General features: G+C 33.3%; 1 protein-coding gene across 1 annotated transcript in view; it reads left to right on the top strand.

Moving 5' to 3' along the window:
- Positions 1 to 22,417, top strand: part of LOC126885494 (NFX1-type zinc finger-containing protein 1-like) — a gene marked incomplete at its 3' end in the record, with an annotated part of 372,388 nt that overhangs the window by 325,351 nt on the left and 24,620 nt on the right. Inside the window, 3 exon segments of the mRNA XM_050652072.1 lie at positions 2,997 to 3,258; positions 8,342 to 8,613; positions 10,123 to 10,353. Of these exon segments, the coding sequence (XP_050508029.1) occupies positions 2,997 to 3,258; positions 8,342 to 8,613; positions 10,123 to 10,353 (765 nt within the window).

Below are 22,417 nucleotides of genomic sequence, written 5' to 3'. Positions count from 1 at the left end.
GACTTTTGCAACCACCTTGAAAGTAAGCCTTAATAAAATTGACCCTTATTTATACCACCCTTAATTTTTTGCGCTAGTCTTGTAAATTTTAACTTAAATATGCGCTATTAATATAGGTTTCAAATTTTATCAAAATCGGAAAAAAATAAAAAAGTTATTTAAGGGTAAAATGGGTTTTAAACAAATTTGTCCCACAGTGTATACAATAAATAATGTTGAGCAAGCCAGTACATACAAAAATATAAATATAGATAAGGAAAATTATAGGTAAAACTCGCCTAGTGAATGTGAGTACAAAGGGAAATACATAAAAAGATTTAAGGCAACAGTAGGTATATTATGTATATACGTATTTCCGCATAGTTGGGCCTGTGGGGTTGCCTTCGATCTTTTTATACTATAATAATGTGTCTTTGTAATGATTTAGGATGATTCATTAAGAATGTCCAATCTCTCGAGTTGTAGACTCTAGACTTTGAAATATTAATATTTAACCCAAATCACTTCAATAAAATGTGACTCGTTACTGAGTTACGGGGTGTTTTATTTAAAAATTTAATAAATATTTTTACCCAGTACTTTAAAACTATTTGGCATATTCTTGTCATAATTGGCAGACATTGTAGGTAATGTACATCCTACTAAATTATGATAAATAAATGTTTGAGGCTACTACCAGAGGCGTATGACAGCGGACAGTGAATGGTTTGCCCTTTCCAAATTCTACGCCACTGGCGGAATTACTATTTGAGCACAATATTTTGATTCCTCAATAATTTCTATGTAAATAATATACTCTTCATTCGTAACGATAAAATCATTATTTTTCGAGATATTTGAAAACTAATGACTTTATCGTTACGAATAAAGGATCTATTATTTACCTAGAAAGTATTGGAGATTCGAAATATTATGCTAAATTAGCAATTCTGCCAGTGGCGTAGAATTTGGGAAGGGTTAACTATGCACTGTCCTCTGTCGCACGCCTCTGGTAGCAGGCAGAAACGTTTGCTTATCGTAATTTAGTTGGGTGTATGGTAGTTACACTTACTGCAAAGTATGACAAGGAATTGTCAACCAGTTTTAAAGTTCTGGGTAAAAATAGTTATTAAATTTTTAAATAAAACAATAAAATTTTAGCTTAGTAACGGGGCACATTTTATTTAAGCAATTTGGGTTAAATCTTAATATTTTGAGGTCTAGAATCTACAACTCAGAGATTGATTGGACATTCTTAATGAATCACCCTGTATATATAAACTTTGATATGCAATTTGTTCCAACCTGTACGGAATTACATTTTGATTTACGTGTATTGTAATCTTATTTAGACATCATTAAATTGGAGGGTCTGAGAAGTTAGCCACATTAGATTTTCACAGGACGTTGAATTTAAGTTTGACAGTGTTGCCATGTGATTATAATGTATAATTATGTTGCACTGTTCAAATATACAGAGAAAGCTTTGACTTTGAAAACTATCTTTTTTACATTATTTTATGGATTTTGCTATGTTTTAATTTATGTAAAACACGAACGAATAAATATTTGTTGTTTGTTTTGATATTAACTGTAGTTAATTATTAGAAATTTTTTTGTGGCAATTGCCCTGATAGATTACCGGATAGATTTGGCAATAGAGTCAGAACGTCTAAATTTGCGTTTGCCAGATTGCACAGATGTTTCGCAGATATAAATTTATGACTTTATTTTTATTATTTTATTATTTATTATTTGGAATGAATGTACCTGAATACTGATATGATGTTAGTTAATGAAAAGTGTTCACTTCGTCAGTACGTTATTTTTGTGTTTATTGTGTGCCTTTTTAAAATAATAAAGTGCCTACAACTATATTGTACCACGTGAAAGTTTTTCACTGTTTATCTTTATTATTTATACAAATCATATTTTCATATAGATAGGATTTTACTTATTTTACACTTTTTGACTTTATTATTTATACTAAAATCTTGGTATTTCGACATAATTAGAGAAATTTAAAATTTTTTCTCGTTATTTTATCTACATAGTTAATGTTTTCCATGTTAATAAATTAATACCTAAAAATATATCACATGCTCTTTTCCGATTTATTCTAAAAACACATGGCAATACTGCCATGCCTTCATATCCTTATATCTGTAGCTAACTTCTCGGACCCTACAATTTACTGATGTCCCTTATTTGATTAGACTATGTATTATAAAGGAAACTAATCGGATGTCTTGTTTTTGTTTAGGTATATATCTATACTATGTTGATTTTTTACCAAGAGGAGTAAACTAAAAAGACAGATTCACACCCAAGAAAGTTACTAGAAAAGTCACCAAATTCATCTTCTTTTTTCGTTGATCATATCAGCTTTCGACGATAATCCATACATATTATATTATACTAACACATCGCTAAAGAGTTCTAAAAGCAACTGTTTTTATATAAAAGTAGACTAAAAATCTAATAAATTAAAGGAATAATGCAGGAAATACAAAAAATCGCCGATATACTTAATTAACCTATAAAATTACAGAAGTGCCAAAATTTCATAAATGTCATTAGTGTCAAAATTTAATAACAGTGGAGTAAACCATAGAGGTATATATTAACATAGAGGGAGCCTACCTTCCGCGCTTCCTGACGACAAGATCTCATGGACTGGTTTGCTCCATCTCTTTCTAACACATTGTATCGAAAATCTATGATGACATTCAGTGCATTTCAGTGTGAATATAGGCACGGAAGAGGAGGACAACTGTAGCAGCTTTACTATGCGTAAGAGTGAAACAGCACTAATCCAAATAAAAAAGATGGTGTCGTCACTTCGCTCTGAATGACACTCTCTCTATGCTAATATATAACTCTATGGAGTAAACTTGCCTGCGGTTGGACCAATTAGAAACAAGCATTAAGGCGCGGTAAATTTGAATCACTCCTCTTGGTTAAAAAACAAACAATAATATATTATAGTACCTATATACTAGTATAATTATTTTCAGATGATCCGAAGATATTGCTAGCTAAATGTTCAGAGCCCTGTAACATTGAACTTCAGTGTAAACACACTTGTAGTGGTACATGTGGGGAGTGTTTTCAAGGACGTTTCCATAAAAAATGTGCTGAAAAATGTGGAGTCCCGTTGGTTTGTAACCACGAATGCACTATACCTTGCAGAGAAGCCTGTCAACCGTGCAAACAACCATGTAGTTACCTGTGTAAACATAGTAAATGTAAGAAACTATGCGGAGAACCATGTACAAAGTAAGAAATTAAGTATTATATTTCCTCCACTATGTATTTATAAGGCGTTAGTATATTTCCTGAAATTAACGGTCTTGGTTACGACCAGTGGCGCATTCAGGGCATATAAAAATATATAAAGGATAGTGGGAAAATATAATCTAGGTGGGCCACTGGTTACGACAATATAGCCAGACTTTTTATGAAGTGAGTTTCATCACTATGTTACAAATTGGGCATAAATTAATTAATGTACGAGGGTGAGATAGCTTTACCTGCACCATTTGTGATTGAACAAGACTTATTAAGTCATAGCATACCCTTACAAAATAAGGCGCAGTTACTTATCGAAGAAGTGGAAGTCTGTGAAGATCCGCTTATGTCGGAATTCGCGAAAGCCTGCGAGACAATAAAGACAACGCTCAGCAAGGCTGGGATACCCTGATACCCGATACCTGAAGGCGCAAGCCTTAATATGGATGAATTATTTCAGGACAGCGTTCACCGAATAATCTTTTAATAGTTGCACTACTCACCATAACCCATCTACATGACCTAACAAGCTAGTAGTAGAGAGTTAAAATGGCTTCATGGCCCTAATGGATAGGGACAAAGAGACTAAAAATACTGTTACGCTTCTTTCGAAACAATTTATTTTACTTCAACAATAATACAACTTTAACACATTAACAATAACTATAAACTTAAAAAACAAATTTTCTAGAAATGTCAACACCATATGTTTATACAGTATGTCCCTGTAAGTTGGAACCATATGGAAAACTTTTCAACGAAAACTTTTCGTTTATAAATTCTCAAAGTCTGTTCGTTCGTGCGTCGCCACTCCTGCAATACTTAGAGCCGATTTAACGATGGATCTCCATGTAGTTTTGTCTTCTGAAGCCAAATCTGAAAACGGCATTTCGATATCTCTAACCGACCACAAAGTCTAAAATGTGACGTCACAATCCTTCTTCAAATATAATGTATTTTCTGCCGACACACTAAACGTCAACTGAAATCGTTGCTAGTAAGTAGGCTAGGTTTAATCTGAATTTGTTAAGCAAAGCGTAGGTTATTTACATTTGAGTTTGACACTTCGTGAATGTCAAACTAAACTTTAAATTAGGTAATAATAAAATATAAGTGGCATTTGATGTGAATTTAATTATTATATAAAATAAATAAGATGTTTAAAAATACAATTTGAGTATATTTTGGAAGCAATAATTTATTAACAACTTTAAAAAGGTTTGTAAGAGTATACGGCCTCCCCTTTAATGGGAGTACCTAATGATAAATGGACTGTTCCATTTCCATCTGTAGGGCTTTTCATTCACAGTCATTTGTTTCGAGCTCCTGTCATGTGTCACATAATATTAGTATATCTACGTCATACGTTATTGGTATATAACAATGATACAAACCAAAGACGTATGGCGTATGTGACACATGACAGACGCTCGAAACAAATGACAATCGATGAAAAGCCCTATTGATGACGATTCAAAACACTTTACCACACTTCATCAGTAAAAAGTATCTGTATTTATTTCACAATATTGAAAATTATTATTACGAAATGTTGTTTGGAATAAAAAATTATGTGCTAATATATGCAATTAAAAATCCTTCTAATAAAAAAAATATTTGCAGATTTTTCTCAAATTATGGATACCAACATCATTTTCATTTATAACTCTTTTATTTTTAATTTGACGAAGAAAAGGTATTCTTCATAAAAAGCTCTTCATGGTCTAAGATTTATGATGCAACCATCATATTATCAAATTTTATTAATTTTATACGAGGTATATAAAAAATATTAATTTCGATCAAGAGTAAAGTACCTTTATAGTTCACAACATTTAAATTAGAATGATATAATTGCACATTAAAACATAATTTTTAATTCTAAACAACTTTTCATAATAACTAGCAATTTTTCATATTATGAATTTAAATACGTAAATAAACAAAGTTTTCGTTATGATCATGCTCACATTTTCAGCTTGTTTATTATTAATTTTACGAAAAATAGTTATTATTTAAAAAAAAAATAAAAACCTTATCTTGTAAAAGGTATATTTAAAATCCCTAAAAAGGGCTATATCACAACAAAACGTTTTCGGAATCAATATTCCATCATCAGTGTTATCACAGGTTGACATGCTTTAAGCCACCAAAATATACGGGTAAAAACCCTTGAGTTGTTTTTGAACAGTTGAGGTTACATTATATTATTTGATTTTAAAGGATGTTAAAAATATTTCCAGATTAACCCCTGACATCATATGATATCAACCATATTGGTTGGAAATTTGTAGGTAGGACCTTACAAAGCAGAGTTTAGGTGACAACTCTGACTCAGTTGAGCTGTGAGCGGGCGTCTCTTGTCTTATCGGCTTTGCTTCGATCGACGCCCATGCTCAATGATCTCGAAATCCATATGGCCCATAAGGATCGAATGGCTCGTTATATTTTTCTTCATACGATTAGATGACAATTTTCTGGAAAGCGGTTTTAAAAACTTTAAAAATTTGTCATTTTAGTAACTAGGTACATTTGGAGCTGGAACTTAAAAAAACTGTCATTGTTAATAATAGACGATCCGGTTTTCTTTAGATCAAACTTGGTATTGTTATTCTGTACAAAGCACTTAAAAACTTACGAGGTGAACTAAATAATTTTATTTTACCGCTGATGTAAAATTATTTTCTTTAAAAAATTTAAAAGTGTTATTCTAATATGCTAATTTGCTCTAATTAGTGCAGTCACTGAAGGTTTTCACCTCATATTTCGTTGAACCTTCATCGATTTTCATGAAAATTGGGGAGTAGTTAGAGGATACCTCAAGGAACAAAGGTGACATGATGCCAACTTGCGCTTTTATCCTGGGGGTGGATGCCACCCCTTCTCGGGGGTAAAAATTATTTTATTAAAAATAATACCACAAGTCGATAGAGGGGGTTTACTGTAAACAGACCGAAATCATTAGACCGAAAGCAGTGCACCCAACTCATTAGACCGAAAAGCACTTTACCGAAACCTCACTAGACCGAACAGCAGAAGACCGAAAAGCAGTCCTTTTTAGTTGTCGCAGCAAAAGAGATAAGACTAATGTAATTACAACTAAATATTATTTGGATGGTTATTATAAACAGTTAAAATGGTGTTAACGTCACTCTACCCTTAATTTATTTTTACCTTCACTAATTTGTTTAACGGATGAAAATTATTTCATATCAGACTGTACAGAGTAACAGTTTACACAGTCTATATATAAAATAATACAAAAAAAAATACAATAAACAAAAAGACAGATATACAAAATCTTAGCATAATTTACTGCAAACTTTTTAAATTTATTTACTATTTCGGTCTAATGCTGTTCGGTCTCTTGAGGTTTCGGTAAAGTGCTTTTTCGGTCTAATGAGTTCGGTCTACTGCTTTCGGTCTAATGATTTCGGTCTAATTGTCGTGTACCGATAGAGGGACAAATTCTAAGCAAAATTTGGTGTATAAACTTATTAACATAAATCAATAATTTTTCAGTTATTAAAGATCAAAATGTTTTATTTTTCGTAAAATGCATGTTTCAAAGCTGTTTTTCACGTATAACTCAAAAGTTATAAGCTTTTACAAAAATGTATTATTACCAAAATTGAAGAAATAATACCAGAAATAATTACCAAAAAATAAAAAATTGAATCAATCTTCACTTAAAGAACTAAACTAATGGTAATTCAAAGTGAGTTATGGGTAATTGAATGTATATTTTTTTCGACGAGTACTCAAATATATGTATTCAAGCTTAAATAACGAGAAAACTATGCATTTTATAAAATATACTTGTTAAACACTTCGGAATAGGTACCTATCAAATGAGCTCCAGAAGAAGTTAATAGCATCAAAATTAAGCAAGTTATAATGAAAATAAGAAAACCCTTTCGAATATTTTAGGAAAAAGTGAAAAATTAAACATATGCCATTTCCACAAAAATTAAAATTTATCGTAATCCTTACAAGTATTTCTTTGTATTAGCATAAGTAATTACTTATTTAAACAATTTTGACCGGTTTAGAATTCATATTTTTGAAAAAAGGTGTGATTTTAAAAAACCAGAATTTTTAAAATATCCAAATTTTAGTTTTTTCTGTATCAAATATTTTACATGTTTTATTATTTCTGTAGGGCAAAAAATAACCAAGATAGAAACGTTTAAAGCTTAAATTTTGCTGCGAGAACCATGTAACCGGGGCCATTTAACCTTTTAATTTTAAAAAAGTAATGAGTTTAAAAGGTAAAGTGCAACATGGCTTAATATACCTTGGAATTAGCTTTCGAATGCTTTTTGGGTGAACCTGATATCTTAAATTTAACGAAGTTATTTACAAACAACAATAATATTTTTTGAAAAAATTTTTAAAAGATAAATTTTGAAAAATTCTTGGAACATAAATTTTAATGTTATCGACTCGTTCGGGAGCTCATTTGATAGGTACTTCTAAGTACTTTAACAAATGTTTAATAAGTTTATGTTATAAAATGCATCATTTTCCTGTTATTTAAGATTGAATACTTTGATTTGGATACTCGTCGAAAAAAGTATAAATTCCATCAGTTATAACTCACTTATAGTTAATATAAAAGGTTTTTCTAGTAAGGAGTGTATTTAATTTTTTATTAGCTTCAATTTTGGTAATAATATCTTTTTTGCAAAAACTTATAGTTTTGGAGTTATTTGTGAAAAATATACATTTTCTCACGAAAAATTAAAATCTTTGATATTTAATAACTAAAAAAGTTTTGATTTATTTTAATAACTTTACATTACATAACAAATTTTGCTTAGAATTTGTTCCTCTATAGAATTATCGGTTTATTCTTAATAAAATAATTTTAACCCCCGAGAAGGGGTGGTATCCACCCCCAGGGTAAAAGCGCAAGTTGGCATCATGTCACCCTTTGTTCCTTGAGATATTCTCTAACCACTCACCAATTTTTAAGCAAATCGTTGGAGGTTCAACGAAATCGTAGGTAATAGATAATTTCCACCTTCAGTAACTGCACTAAATTTGCTTTTTTATGATATAATTCTAGGTGCAAAGAAGCTTGTGTAAGAAAATGCGCACATCAAAAATGTAAGCGACGTTGTGGATATATATGTAGCGTGCCACCATGTTATGAACCATGTCCAAAGAAAATCCGAGGATGTGGTCACCCATGCATAGGCTTTTGTGGAGATCCTTGTCCTTCTTTATGTAGAACTTGTAATGCTGACGAATTGGCCGAATTTTTCTTCGGAACCGAAGATGAAGAAGATGCTCGATTTGTCTTGTTAGTTGATTGCGGGCATATTTTAGAGTCATCTGGTAAGTATTTTATTTCAGTACGTATACAGGGTGTATTATTAACAATGGCCAATTTCTGAGTTGTAGATTCTAGACCACAAAATATTAAAATTTAACCCAAATCACTTAAATTGAATATGGCTCCTTACCGAGTTACAGGGTGTTTTATTTAAAAATTTAAAAATTATTTTACACAGCACTTCAAAAACTATTTGACTTATCCTTATCATACTTGGCAGAAAGTGTGGCTACTTACATTTTATTAACACATTCACGGACACGCTTTACATGTCGCCACCTCTTCTTGTGGAGTATGTGACTTCATATGCAGTCGTGTCCGTGAATGTGTTAATTGTAATAAATAAACATTTCTAGCTACCACCAGAGGCGTACTACAGGGGATAGTAAATGGTTGACCCTTCCCAAATTCTACGCCACTGGGGGAATTACTATTTTAGTGCGATTTTTTGATTTTCCAATACTTTCTATGTAAATAGTATACTCTTGATTGGTAGCGATAAAGTCATTAGTTTTCGAGATATTTTAAGTTAAATATGAAAGGGCACAGTTATTTTGATTAATGTATTGTGTCGCTTCATTTTTAACTTCATATATCTCGAAAACTAATGATTTTATCGTTACGAATGAAGAGTATACCGTTACATAAAAATATTGGAAAATCTAAAAGTTACACTAAAATAGCTATTCCGTCTGTGTCGTAGAATTTGGGAAGGGTCAACCAGTCAACTTCCCCTGTCATACCCTTCTGGTAGTAGTCAGAAAGGATTATTAAATTAACATAATTTAGTAGGGTGTACAGTACCTATACTTTCTACCAAGTATGATAAGGATACGTCAAATAGTTTTACAGTACTGGGTACAAATAATTTTTAAGTATTAATCATAATATAAAGCATACCATAAATTAATAAAAATAACTGTACCGTTTCATGTTTAACCTCAAATATCTCGAAAACTAATGACTTCAGCGTTATCAATCAAGAGTATACTATTTACATGAAAAGCATTGCTCTCTATCTAAAAATTGCGCTAAAATAGTAATTCCCCCAGTGGCGTAGAGTTTGGGAAGGTTCAACCATTCACTATCCCTTGTAGTGCGCCTTTGGTAGTAGCTAGAAACGTCTATTTATCACAATTTAATAGGGTGTCTAGTAGCCACACCTTTTTGCCAAGTATGATAAGCATAGGTACGTCAAATAGTTTTTAAGTACTGGGTAAAAATAGTTTTTAAATTTTTAACTAAAACGCCCTGTAACTCAGTAAGGAGCCATATTTCATTTAAGTGATTTTGGGTAAATCTTAATATTTTGAGGTCTAGAATTTACAACTCAGAGATTGGACATTCTTAATGATACACCGTGTACAGACGTAGGAAAACATCGATGAAGATTTAGAAATGGCCAAAAATCTCAAACCAGCTGAGTCTGAACGCCATGAGTTTCTCTTATACGGGTTTAAACGGGAATTAGGTATTATTATCTATTATACCCATAAAATAATAATTTACAGGTATGGAACAGTGGCTGGAAAGTGATGATGACCAAATTAAACCAAAAGTATGCCCCAAATGTAAAACAGTTATAAAATTAACGCAGCGGTATAGTGAGTATGTAAAAGGAAACCTATTGGATTTACAGAATGTTAAAACGAAGCTTTATGGGAATGACAGGGAAAATTTAGAATTAAAATTAATTTTGCAACGTGAATTATACCTACTCATTCTTGAGTTCAGCACTTTTGGTAAGTTTCAAACATTATTTTTCATACTTTGTATTTTGAGAACGATTTCCTCAGTGGAAATCGAAACAGCAAATAAATTTAATTTTAGACTAAAATTGTGGCTTATTCCTAACAAAAATACTAAATTATTTCTTATTTCGTATAGGTACTGACTAATCCACAAATAATGTGTAGTTATTGAAAATACTGGTGAAATAAAAATACCTTTGTTTTTTTCTTTAATAACTGGATATCTAATACATCGTGACCGCAAAATCAAACGATCGGCCTGTTTTATATACCTACACTATTTTTTGCAAGTTTTATTTGTATAACAAGTGTTGTGTACAACCCTATAAATGGCAACACTGGGTGAGGGGACGTAAAAATTAGCGTAAAAAATAAGTGTACCAAGATCGATTCTCACTATACCTTCCGTTTACTTTCCATATCCGTAGAATTCCGTTTCCGTAAAATAATATTATTAAATAAAAATAATATTATTATAAATATGTAGTATACTTTTCCGTTCCGTTCACCTACCATTGTCGAAACCTCGCGTTCAATGTCGGCCACGTATTTTTCGGCGACGTCTCAGGTACGCTATGGATAGTGTAAATATTGTTACCTCGCGGTTCAGTCGAAGCTGTTGAGATGAGTAATATGAACGTCAACAAATTTATAGAACTGGTCTGGCAAGTCTTATATAATTTTGAAAATAAAAAATACAGTGATAATACATTTAAAGACAACATTACTTTGGCCGGCTGTTGTCAAGGAATTAAAATATTTTCTTCATCCAATATCTTCTTCTTCCTCTTTATAAGCAATTCTGCCTGTTCATTGGTAGATTCATGACCTATATGGAAGATTGCCACTCAGAGGCGGCTCTAGCCCATATAGCGCCCGTGTGCAGTCGATGCCCTGGCGCTCTTTGGTAGACGCGTAGTCAAAATGGAATAGTCGAATAGGTACCTACCTAGTTCTTGTACATAGGGTATTAGGTACTCTTATAATGTAAACAAAAATCCAGATGCAAATAGTACAATATTAAATGATGTCGGGAGCCAATAAATATTCACGGCGTCAGAACAACCTACCCAAATCTGTTAAAAATATTTAATTAAAAATGAACTTTTTATCTATGCGGTAAGGTTGAAAATTGGTTGAGGTTGATAAAATGATGAACTACATACTACGTATTTTCAGTATTACTTAAAAAACCAACAACAAATTGTTAATATGGATAATTTTTGAGGAGCTCTGACTCCGCTGAAAGTCGCAATAATTGTGGTAGTCAATAACGTTGGTGATCATTCTGGCTATGATGACTTTATTGGTTGCTATACGGAATAGTTGTGTTGAGGTCTTTCTATGTCATGCTCTCATGTTAGCAAGCCAGGATATTCTTCTTCGTCCTGGGGCCCTTTTTCCTTCAATTTTATTTTGTAAAATGCATTGGAGTAGCTCGTATCTGCCTCGATTTATCATTATATGTCCCAATTACTGCAGCTTACGGGCCTTCACGATGTTGACTAAATCTGCGGTTGTGTTCATCCTCCGTAGTACTTCTTCATTGGTGACTTTGTCTGTTCATGGTATCTTCAGGTTCCTTCTGTACAACCATAGCTCGCAAGCTTGAAGTTTCGATAGAGTTTCTGCCTTCAATGTCCACGTTTCTACTTCGTATAGACGCACTCAGTGGCGCACCCAGGGGGGGTTTTGGGGGTTAAAACCCCTCACAGGGCATATAAAGAATAGTAGTAGGCGAAGAAATAAATCACTAAAATCGCCTAACTTTTCTTCTATAACTTATACTTTTTTAAAGTAAGACAGACCGTTACGAAACCTTTTGCGTTCGATTCGGGAAAGCTTTAGAAAAATTCTTGAACACTTGGCATGAGGGACAAAGGCAAATTGTATTCTTGTAGGCGGAAAATGCATTTTTCAAAGTGCATCTCAAAGTGTTCACAAGATAAAAATTCACAACTCGGAAAATAATCATAGGAATGAGTTCAATTTTCATATTCGGAGGTTTTTGAGGTCGCTGAATAGGGATGTAGCTGGGGTCGGGGAAGCTGTAAGAGGTACCTGGTGCCCGGTATGCACGTCGACTCATGGAGTTTTATGGAAATTCGTTATGAAAATCATTAAAACTTGTTTTCCCGAGGTTTTTGAGGTCGTTGAACACTTCGGCGATGTTGTACGAGGTACCTGGTGCCCGGTATCTACGTCATCTCCAGGAGCTTTATGGAAACTTGTTATGAAAATAGTTGAAATTTATTATCTTGGGGTTTTGATATCGCTGAACACGAACAGTGCAACGAAGATGCTGTACGAGGTACCTGGTGCGCTGTATCTACGTTATCTCCGGAAATTTTATAAAAATTCGAAATAAAATTTGTTGAAACTTGTTATTCCGGGGTTTTTAGGGCAACTGACAGTTTTAATAATATACTCGAGGTTCTGACATCGTTATATCTAAAAAATTATTATTGACGCTGAAAAAAATGTCGAATTATTTTTTTTTTCATAATTTGCTCTCTAAATAACTTTATTCATAACTTACTGTTATTGTTACTGTTGAATTTTATAACGAATTTCCATAAAACTCCAAGAGACGACGTAGATACCGGGCACCACGCACCTCGTACAGCATTTTCCACGCAATATTCGTGTTCAGCGAACTCGAAACCCTCGAGGTAATCAATTTCAACTATTTTCATAACGAATTTTTATAAAACTTCAGGAGATGACGTAGATACCGGTGCCTCGTACAGCATCTTCGATGCAATATTTGTATTCAGCTACCTCAAAATCCGCGAGATAATAAATTACCACTATTTCCATAACGAATTTTCATGAAGTTCCAGGAGATGACATAGATACCGGGCACCAGTTGCCTCGTACAGCATCGCCGAAGCAATATTCGTGTTCAGCGACCTCAACAACCTCGGAATAACAAGTTTCATCAATTTTCATAATGAATTTCCTTAAAACTCAAGGAGACGACGTGACTACCGGGATACCGGGCACCAAGTACACTTCGCGTCAAAAAAACTGGTACAACTCTTATAACCGAAAATCGTGTTTTTCAATCCCTGTCCTCTTCAGCACTTCCATCATTCGTTCACGCCTGACTCTTCTTTTAGTCAATCAGGCATGCAAAAACATCACAGCTGACATCTCTACATTTCTTAAACAACACCTGCATGCTAAATAAAGCCTCCCTCGTACCAACACCGTTCACAAGTCCAAACTGATTGGGCGCAATTTGTTCTTCGCATTTTCGGTAAATTGTGGTAGTAATAAAAGAAAATCTTCCTTTTAAATAATTTTAATCAAATGAAAAGCCGCTTTACTTTATATTTACATGTTAACTTAAATAAAATACCTAATCCATTCCGTCAAAGCTTATTTCGCAAAATTATCCCGCGACACCTGTAGAAACGCCTTTCAAAATGCCCGACAAGTCCCAAGCAATTTGAGCTTTATAGGTTCAACAACAGATTTCGGAACCATTGTCCGTATGTCTTCAAACGAATCAAAAGATCGCCGTCCGTCCATTGGACGGACAGCCGGGCGGGCGGCAATCTATAAATCGCGCTTAAGTGCCAATGTAATTTTTCATTAATAGTTTGAAAGCATATTTTATGTTGAAACAAAATAAAAGACCCCCTCTTTGGCGATCGGCGCCCCCAGCATTCCGGCGCCCGTGTGCACCGCACACCCTGCACAATAGGTAAAGCCGCCTCTGTTGCCACTCCATCTTTTGTTTAGTCGGTCTATACTTCTTCTATCCGTGATTTATTTCTTGCTATTTTGACCACACATGTCTCCCTATTGTGCTGTGTGGTTATTCCATTTTTTTTCTATTTAGTGTCTATTCGTTTATACATTGTACGTTACATTTTCTTCTAACGTCTTTACCAGAGGACCCGGAAGAAGTTATCCCTCCAACATTACCGGAAGAGATCAACGAACACATCAAAACAGTTCACCGAAAAAAGCGCCAGGACCCGACGAGATAAGAGACAGAGCCCTAAAATACCTACCGGTGAGAGCTGTAGTATACCTAACAAATATAATAAACGGCATATTAAGATACAAAAAATTCCCGAATCGAGGAAAAGAGGCCCATGTCATAATGATACCAAAACCTGGCAAAGACAACACATTCCCGCAAAACTACAGGCCGATAAGCTTGCTCCCAGCAATCAGCAAAATAGTCGAAAGAATAATCCTAAGCCGACTACAAGCCGAGACAAACAGGCTGGAAATCATCCCAGAAGCACAGTTTGGCTTCAGAGCAGAACATTCCAGGGAGCTACAGGTACTCAGACTAACAGAGTACATAGCAGCTGGATTCAACGATAAACAATACACAGGTACAGCATTCCTGGACGTGAGCAAATCTTTCGATAGAGTGTGGCAAAAAGGCCTAATATGCAATATGCGGGAGTACGGATATGGCGAGGCAATGACGAGGCTGATTTCTTCGTACCTGGGCGGCCGGAGATTCAGAGTTCGGATAGGACAAGTCCTGTCGGAGCTCGGGACTCCGGAAGCGGGGGTACCACAGGGAGCGCTCCTGTCGCCCTTGCTGTATTCAATATACACCGCAGATATACCAAGAACAACTCGTACTATGTTGACCCTTTATGCAGACGATACAGCGATAGCGGTCAAACACAGAAACATCGAGATAACAGTTAACAACCTACAATCCGCACTAGAGGACATCGAAGAATGGTGCATAAAATGGAAAATTGCTATAAACTCAGAAAAAACACATACGGTGATGTTTAAGAAACGACGAGAACAGCCAGAAGAACAACTGACGGTGCAAAACAACTCCATCGAGTGGAAAGGCGACGCAAAATATCTAGGAGTTACAATGGATAAAGGTCTTACATTCCAAAAACACACAGAGGCCACAGTTAGAAAAGCAAATGCAGCAAAAGCATCAATAAGAGAACTAATGGGCAGAAAAAGCAAACTAAAAATAAAAACAAAAGTAAGATTAATAAGCAGTATAATAATCCCGATACTAACATACGCATCTCTCGCATAGGGGCAGGTATGCAACACAACAAAGAAGAAAATACAAGCGGCACACAACAACAGCTTAAGGGAAGCAGTCAATGTACCAAAATACGAAGCATTAAGACATCTTTTCAGAGAATTGAAGCAAGTAAGGGTCATCGATACCACAGTATATAGGGGTTCCATATATGGAACCTCTATATACTGTGTCGATACCATGAAAGAAAGAGCGAGGACAAAATTCACAGAACTAGAGAACCATCCAACCCCATACTGCGGGAGATGCTAGGTTACGACGCTTTCCACCGATGGAAGCACAAACGTCCAAAACAACAGGTAGTGGAATGAAGAAGTATACGAAGAAGAAATAAAAATAAAATAAACAAAAAAAAACAGTAAGATAAGGACAAAAAAATAAATAAAAAAGATAAAAATTAATAAAATATAAAACAAAAAAATACGAAAAAATAAAAAATAAAATAAAAATAGAATAAATAAGGAAAGTAGAGAAAAAAGAAATAAAGTGAGAAAAAAAGTGAACAGTTCGTAGATCTATTCAACGAGAAACAAGAAACAGCACTATGTGGGCCTCAACAAGCGAAGCACATGTAAGTAGAAACTAATGAAGATTTATTTCAGGAAGACACATCCAAAAACTCGGGCAAGTAGGGCCCAACCGTTGAGTACCAGGCCTCTGAACCGAGATAAACTCGGTTCGGAGGCCTGGGACCCAAGCAAGCATATCTTAGTACCGCGGACAAATCACAAGAAGTCACAGGCATAGAGCGCTTCACGCTGGCCTAGTTTTGAAATCGATTAGGACACCACATTGGAATCTTATTACCCAGGATTCCCATGTGAAGAGCATTTGGCTGATAGCTGTGCCCCTATCGCGCATCAGCGTGCTATAGGGGGGAAAGGGAAGGCCTGGAGCATTGGAGCGCGGTGGGGTGACTCCTGTCATAGACTCGGGTTAAAACACCCCGATCCAGTGAATTCTTACACCAGAACGTACTTTTCTAGGGGTGAACAAGTCTCACCGGTCGGGTTGAATCAATATGCTTGCTTGCTTGCTAACGTCTTTACTCCTTGTTCGATCCCTCCAGCATATTTCCCGTAATTCTTCTCACTACTCTTATCTCTAGTAGTCTCGTTTAGTGTTGTGGCTGTATTGGGTCTTTTTTCTGATGCATATGTCATGATTGGTCTTACAATTACTTTATAAATTCTTGATTTCATCTCAGTGTTAATATGTTAATATGTCGGTTTCACCATATAGGCTCTGAGCTTCGCTGGTAGCGCTCCTGACGGATTACTAATTCAACTTTCACCGGTAATTTTTAAATTCATTATTTAATTGTTATCGCTTAATATTTACAACTCAAAAAATTAATTAAATTGTACTCGATTTTTCTAAGATTTTGCTAATCATTTTGACGTTCTATTGATAAAATATGAATTTCTTACTTCGGATACTTTCACAATTATCATGTAGATGGCGCTAAGGTTACCGTTTATTTTAATCAATGATATTACAGAACATTAAAAAAACTTAAATTCAGTATTTAAAACGTAAGTATATTTAAGGTAAAAATATATACCACAGCTTTGACCAACTAATATTTTTCATAATTAATGTTTTTACTTTTAATTTTAAATTAATCACTTTGACATTTATGTCAAATTTCCGGTAAACGTTTACAGACTTGCCACTACTGGCGCTCTCGAATAGGAGCGCCTAAAGATACAGTGCGGCTCCCTACTTTGCGCATGCGTCAAAATATTTACAACGTTGTCATGTTGTTTACACATTGACATCGCCGGGAAATTCAAAATGCTAGCTCCTTGCAAGGAATCTTTTATTTTGACAAATGACATAATATTTTTGTAATGTAAATAAAAATAACCTATAAAAATAAAATTCTATTTTGTTTTACCCTTAGATAGACACGTTGTCTAAGGTTTTACCTGTACCTGTAAAAGGGTATTAAGAAAATATAAGATCATTGAAAAGAGTAAAACGTTGAATTTAATTATTTTGTCAGTTAAAGAACAACATAACCATCATACAATATGGAAGTGCTATTTTAGGTTTAGAAGTTTTTAAATACTTTTGCATATTATGGGTATATAAAATGACACCATTGCAGAATCTTCAGTCAGAAGTCAGACAGTAGTTGAAGTGCTGTATAATCAATCACAAATTGCCTCAAGAATTGTTATAGAAAGAATATTTGGTATTTTATGCAGAAAAGATTCCCCATATTAGTATGTGAAATAAGATGCAAGTTACCTTTTGTTTGAAGAATAATATCAGCTTGTATACTTTTACATAATATTGCAGTTGTTAATAGAGAAAACATTGAAATACTGGAAAAGGAGGATGCTGTTATTTAATCCAACAAGCTGTGGCAGTACCTACATTTTCAACCAGGAGCAAATCTAGTGTAACTAAATGTGTGTGTGTGTTTGTTTTAAAAGATTATTCTCCATTTAACTCAAGCCTAAATGGTTCCCACATAACAATTTCATGTTCTTGGTAGATTCGATATTCAATATTCGATAAATAGACTATTGATTATGTATTTTAGAAAGGAACTACAACGTTAACGGGGTTTTATTGTTTCATATAATCAATGGACTTTTAAATATGAAAAACCCGCGGAGTGCTACCATTTAAAGGGGTGAGCTTTTGAGAAAGGGGTGAATTAATCCCTAGGCACAGGACGAATTAGGGTGAGTTCTATGCACTTTTGGTACAAACACATCTGCAGGAAAATTGTTCCAGGTTAAATTTACTATCGAAACATTATATTTTAAAGTTAAAAATATTTTTTTTTTACAAAAATATATTCAAAAGAAAAGCAAGAAAAAAAACTTCAATCCTTACTCTTTAAAATGACATTTAGTAGAAGTCTCTATGATTTATGATTTCCAAAATATGATTTTTCAAAGTTCGCCACTCACAGCGATTTTGGCCCATTTTCCTTGTTACTTCTCAAACATTGTTCTGTAACTTTTTTCTACGTAGCTTTAGGTATATGCAATGTTACATTTAATAGGAAAAAAGGTCAATTACCTTTAAAAAGTTTTATACTTTTAATGATTTTTGATATATTTTATGATTATTTTTAAATTTCTCATTATAACTTTTTTTATTGTATATGTAGGTATATAATTGGTAGGTATATTATTGTCTAATAAAAAAGAAAGCTTATTTTATTTACTTTAAAATGGTGTATCGTAAAAAATTCTGGGACTATTTTTAAACAAGATTGGAACCCTATGGAAAACTTTTTTATTATTAACTTTATGAAAAAAAAATTATGATATAATATGCAATCATATTTTTCTAATTGAAAAGAATAAAAAAAATTTAAAATTTTTCTCAAATTACGGATACTCTTGGATATCCTACGGATATCGTGTTTAAGAATTGTCCTAGAATTTTTTGCAATACACCATTTTAAAGTAAAGAAAATAAGCTTTTTTATTCCACAATGTATATACTTAAATGTACAAGAAAAAAAGTCATAATGAGAAATTTGAAAAAGCATAACTTCCTTAGAAAGAGCTGTATAAATAACCTTATACAATAGACTATTTTAAAGGTAATTAATTTCTCTTTCTACTATTGCATATACGTAGAAATGCGCACGAAATAGTTACAGAACAATGTTTGCGAAATAATGGGGAAAATTGCCCAAAAATGCTGTGAGCGGCAAACTTAGAAAAATCCTATTTCGGAAACTATAAATCTTAGAGAATTTTACCAAACTTCATTTTTAAAGAGGAAGGATGGAAGTTATTTTTCGCTAAAGCAATGCCTATACCTATATCCCTGTGGAAAATAGTTATGGGGCTAAAAACAAAATTGCTTTCTTTCGTGTTTTTTTCTTGCTTTTATTTTGAATATATTATTTTTGTAAAAAAAAATATTTTTGACTTTAAAATGTGATGTTTGGATAGTAAATTTAACCTGGAACAATTTTCCTGTAGATGTGTTTATATCAAAAGTGCATAGAACTCACCCTAATTCGCCCTGTGACTAGGGACTAATTCACCCCTTTCTCAAAAACTCACTCATTTCAATGGTAGCACTCCATGTTTTTTTCTAATTTAGAGACAGATATGAGACAATAAAATTCCGTTAACGTTGTAGTTCCTTTTAGTTCTCTTATTTTGAACATAATCAATAGCCTAAAAGGTTTATTCCAAGAATAAACTTTTACGAATATTCTAAGTAACTACATACATGAATGTGCTCAGTATATTTGGTCCGAGAATATTCTTCGAAGTATATGCAAAAAACATGAAATTTAGAATGTTTTTATAGTACATGCTATGCTTCTACTACACACATACTAAAAAGAATATATTCCGACGAATGTTGGTAGTGTATGCTTCGAACATGAAAGGAAAATCATTGTTATGTAGTATAATGTTGATAATTTTATTTTTATTGGACTGCAGTTTGTTAATAAATTTATAAATAAATAGGTATATTATATTGGTAACTGATTTGATTTTAAGTATTTTATTATTAGCAATTTATAAATACATGATATTGGTGTTTGATTTTGAGTATCCTTTAAAATTTATTTTATATCTCATTCTGTTAAAAGGCCTTCCACAACTAGCAAAAATGTATGAACAAGGAAGTTATTTTAAAGGACAAAAATAATAATAGAAAAATTAGCTTTATGGTGTTTTTTTTATTAATTTTTTTGACAGTATGTTTAAATAAACAAATGCTGATGACATGAAAATGAAAGTGTAATACATAGTTTTGGCTCAAAACTTTATAGATTATGGGACTTATGTCCCCGTTAAACCTCGGTTAGCTAATCGGGACAGAAAAGAACCTCTTTGGGCCTCTTGCGTTGTAATATCATGTATAATCATAATATCATCATCATTGGCTCTGCAACCCATGGTGGGTCTTGACCTGTTCCAGAATCAGCTTCCTATCCCTCACCTTGGTTTTCCAATTTCGCACTCCTAATCATAATAATAAGTACAATTGTGTTTATGTCTATGTTATGCATACATTTCTGTCCTGATTAAACCCCGGTTAGCTAATGGCGGTTTAACCGGGACAAAGTACCGGCCCTATATCTAAATAATAAAGGATTAAAATTCCAAAAACCTTTGTTTTATTGTATTAATCTGTTTATATTGTTAATGCCATACGTATATTATGTTATATCTGTTGAATTGAACTGTACTTTTTAATACAGAATTTTAACAAATCCTAAGCTTTTCCACAATTTCACAAGCATATTTGTGCATTCAAATTAATTGAAATTACATCTTATATATCTATACCTACTAAAAATATTTATTTCTACACAAAAATGTCTAAATTAATAATTAAAAAGAATGTCTATGTGATTCTTGTAATTAACAGTTTAAAATTATTTACAAATTATATTTATAGCTTCAATAAATGTCCTTGTTTCATATTGATTTGGGTCAAACCATGCATAATCTGTATCTGAGAATAAACTTTTATTTAGGAATCCTTTTTAATGGATAAAACAGGACATACATAACCAACTCAGATCCAAATATAAAAATAAATCCAATATCCAATAATCCGATCAAAGATGTGACAGTGACAAATACAAAATACAATTGAAGTTAGACGCGTTTCTTCTTTCTCAACGGAATTTGTCCTTCAAACTATCTCGGAAACGGCAACGTTGGAGTTGAGGACACGCACGCGCAAATTAGGGAGCCGCACTGTATCTTTAGCCGCTCCTCTCTCGAATTTGTAAATATCCCCTCTACGTACGAGCTCACAGCGTATAGTGTCCGTCCCACCTTGACTTTACAGTATAGTGAACATAGGCAACGTAATCCTTATGAGAGTTTTTAGCGCGGTGATGCCGATTTTATCAAAAAGAATTTGTAATCGAACATTAGAGAGATTAAATTAAAACTGTTTTAGAAAGGCTATCTGCAATTTTAGGATTCACATGCGTAATAACTATAGTATATCAGATAAACTTAAACGCATACGAATCCTAAAATTGTAGATTGTCTTTCTAAAACAGTTTTAATTTAATCTCTCTAATGTTCGATTACACATTTTTTTGGGTCTAGGACATTTCGGCGTCGCCGTTTCGGCGTGGCCATTTCGGCGTGGCCGTTTGGGCGTAGAGCCGTTTCGGCGTAGGCCGTTTCGGCGTCGGCCATTTCGGCGTCAGAGATTTTATTTTAGTTGACTAAATACCTACATTGGAGTCTATTAGTAAGACATTATTTTGAAAAAAATCTTTTAATATAGTTATTTAAATAGATACATTGGAGTCCATTGATCACAAAATTTTAATATTAATGGTAGATTTGTATATGTCAATTTTATACTTATGTGTGTGTGCTTGTTATTTAGCTCATAGTTAATGTAATATCTGTAATTGGCTTCTAGCTGTAGATATTATATATAAATAAATGAATAAACAAGATTTTGGAAAAATGAATATTTTATTTTAGTTATTATTTACATGTTATAATTAGATATGTGCTAGTCCAATTAAAAATCCTGAAACATTTATATTTACATACAAAACATTTATATTTAACCTACAAAACTTATTCACGAAATATTAATTAAAATAAAGTATTTACATGTTATAATTAGATATGTGCTAGTCCAATTAAAAATTCTGAAACATTTATACTTACATACAAGACATTTATATTTAACCTACAAAACTTATTCACGAAATATTAATTAAAATAAAGTACCTACTTACATATTATAATTATGTGCTAGTCCTCTTAAAAATTCTAAAACATCCCCGTTTGCATCAAAATTTCCCACAAGCCGTGAAATGCGATCATCTGCGTCTCTGTATTTTCTTAATTTCAATGGTGGGAGATTACCTGCCACAAGTTGCTCGAAATAGACATCTCGACCTTTCTGCACCTGACGCAGGCCATCTATAAATTTCCATATGGTTGGATGATCTGCTCCCAATTCCATCTTGAGTCTTCTATGGGCGGCCTCAGCGTGATTATTTGTCCGGTCTTC

This window comes from Diabrotica virgifera, chromosome 5, assembly GCF_917563875.1.
Source record: "Diabrotica virgifera virgifera chromosome 5, PGI_DIABVI_V3a".
Lineage (NCBI taxonomy): Eukaryota > Metazoa > Arthropoda > Insecta > Coleoptera > Chrysomelidae > Diabrotica > Diabrotica virgifera.
The sequence above is the reverse complement of the archived record's forward strand: the minus strand, read 5'-3'. Positions and strand labels throughout refer to the sequence as shown.